The 2,500-nt window shown below is 40.5% G+C and overlaps 1 protein-coding gene and 1 long non-coding RNA gene across 3 annotated transcripts in view; one reads left to right on the forward strand and one right to left on the reverse strand.

Moving 5' to 3' along the window:
- kif19 (kinesin family member 19) overlaps window positions 1-2,500 on the reverse strand; it is a 50,476-nt gene that overhangs the window by 18,195 nt on the left and 29,781 nt on the right. For both annotated transcript variants that reach the window (XM_042082018.1, XM_042082017.1), the window contains exon 4: window positions 2,322-2,409. In XM_042082018.1, the coding sequence (XP_041937952.1) occupies window positions 2,322-2,409 (88 nt within the window). The remainder of the gene's footprint in view (window positions 1-2,321; window positions 2,410-2,500) is intronic.
- LOC121699715 overlaps window positions 1-2,500 on the forward strand; it is a 20,072-nt gene that overhangs the window by 16,897 nt on the left and 675 nt on the right. The gene's annotated exons all lie outside the window — the stretch shown is intronic.

Below are 2,500 nucleotides of genomic sequence, written 5' to 3' on the forward strand. Positions count from 1 at the left end.
CGCCTGGGATCAGACAGAGAAAACAACCAGGGGGTTAATTAGAAACGAGGGATGAGTAGACGAGTGCAGACATAAAGAAGAGGAGGAAAGGTAAGGACACAGACGAGCGACAGAATGCAATAGGAATGGAATAGTTGAGTTACTCGTAATTTCCCTGTAATTTCCCAACTATTAGCCGCGGTTTATACATTGATTTTGCAAAATTTCTTCAGCTATGAGGTTAATACACGGAGGCAGTTAATATGGTATTAAGATGGTTTTGTTTTTTAACCAAAACACTGTCTTGCGGTTTATACACGATGCGGCTCATACACAGGAAATTACTGTAGTGAGATATACAGTATGTATATATATATATCTCACTACAGTATAATTATAATTTAGGTGATGTGATCAATATGCTTTCATAAATCGCATTCCAGAAAGAACAGGATAATTTGACTACATCTTCTAATGGCCTTCACTACCAACCAATTAATAAAATATTGATACCAACGACAGTATCCAGTAATCGAGTAATCACTTGTTGGTGTGGCTGTTGTGCATGAAAGCAATGGTATTCCTCTAAGGTAAAGATTGAGTATATTCTTAAAGGGGGATGGGGATACGGGGGAAAGAACAGAGAGATGAGTATATGACAAAAAAATCCTTAAGACCGGGAAAAGAGAGGCTCTCCCTGGTGTCCAACCACAGGCCAACAGAGTGGACAGGACACAGCTGGAGGGTTCTTATGGCTCCTTATTTACCCAGAATGCCATAAAACCCACCCAGATAAACAGGCCTGGCCCTGACCGCTAGGCCTTTCACTAGCTGACCATCGGCTGACCAGTGCAAACAGCCACACACAAAACCCAGAGTCATATAATGCCATTGTCTACTTTCATAATATGTAACTTCCCAAATATTGATGTTAAATGTTAAAATGTACTGTAATCAGGCTTGGAATTTCACCATTGTAGGGGCAAGGCCACTTGGCCTTCAGTTGGGCATATTTGGTGGGGGGCACAAAGGCCAAAGTTAACTATACAGTAGTATGCTATAAAAATTATCAAAGTTGTATTCACTGCAGTAGACCTGCATCACTGTATGAAACATTACAAAAACATAAAACATGACATATTACATATAACTGTAAATCATTTGATCATCTAATATTTTCAGATATCTAGGCTATATTTAACATTTATTTTGTATTTGGCCTGTTATGAAATCATGTATTGAACAATTTAAGCACAGCTCAGCTTTAAGAAACTCAAATAGCCTAGATACATGCTTAGCATTTTGTGATCATTAAGGCTACTTTCACAAACTCTTATTGTCAGCTGTCCTCTGATTTACCGATATCTAGGCGACATTTGTAATATTTATTTTGTATTTGGCCCGTTATGAAATGATGTGGAACAATTTAAACACAGTGTAAAACTTAAATCCCAAATTTGGAGACATCCATGTATGTTGAAATTTACTGCAAATTCAAAACGGGATTAGTCTGGAACGGCTAACTGTACAGGGGACTGTTTTACACCTTTCTGTTCGGTAAGGTCTGCTGTTTATTCTGATATATGGTTTGTCATATGTTAAACGAAGGGTTCGTGAAGTATTCCACCGAGATGAATGGGTAGGGAGATGGACGCAAAACCTTCAGTAGAATTTATGATTAAATTTAATGATATTTACTTTTCTCGCGAACCGTTCACCACAGCAATTAGCGGCTAACATCGTTTAAAAGCTGAGAAAAAGCTCGTTCATGTGATACTTGTGATGTCTGTGTGATGAGTAGGCTACTTCGCGAGTAGTTCAACTGAGAAGAATGGGTTAATTTGGACGCACTTTCTTTCTTGCGCTGTCACTTTCTCCACTGCGTAATTTGCGCTGTGAATGCTAAGATTATTGGCAGGCCATAGGCTAAATATATATCGCTATTAGTAGGACGCAAAGCAGAATATTTAAAGAAGGGGGCACCAAGGCCACCGTGGCCTGTAAACCTCTGATTTTCAAAGGGGCGTCACGGCCAACGCAAGGGGCTACGACGGCCATGCCCGTCGTGGCCGCCGTGAAATACCTACCCTGACTGTAATTGTTACTTATGACCAGGAATGGTAGAAAATTGCACTTAAATGGGATCAAATTGTTCAAAGGTTATTATCGACTGTTGTACTATTTTAAAGAAAAAACATTATTGATGTGTATTAAAGTAAAAAAAAAAACTGAAACAATATTTTGGAGGCGAGGCCAAATACTAGATGGATACTAGATACTAGACTAATTGAACGCAGATGAGAGGACTGTAGCCTGGACAGTGTAGCTGATGGGAAGCGTACCTGTGGGTCCGTAGGCAAACACAGTGGCGTTGTAGCCCGATATGAGGCCCTCGATCAGCCCTTTGGTGGTCGCTCTGTACACCTCCTCCTGCAGGAGCACAGACAGAAACATGAGCCAACCCAACATGGCAGCTCTGCGTCTGGCGTCTGACTCACTGCAGCGTGATGTATGTGTGTGT

This window comes from Alosa sapidissima, chromosome 24, assembly GCF_018492685.1.
Source record: "Alosa sapidissima isolate fAloSap1 chromosome 24, fAloSap1.pri, whole genome shotgun sequence".
Taxonomy (NCBI): Eukaryota; Metazoa; Chordata; class Actinopteri; order Clupeiformes; family Clupeidae; genus Alosa; species Alosa sapidissima.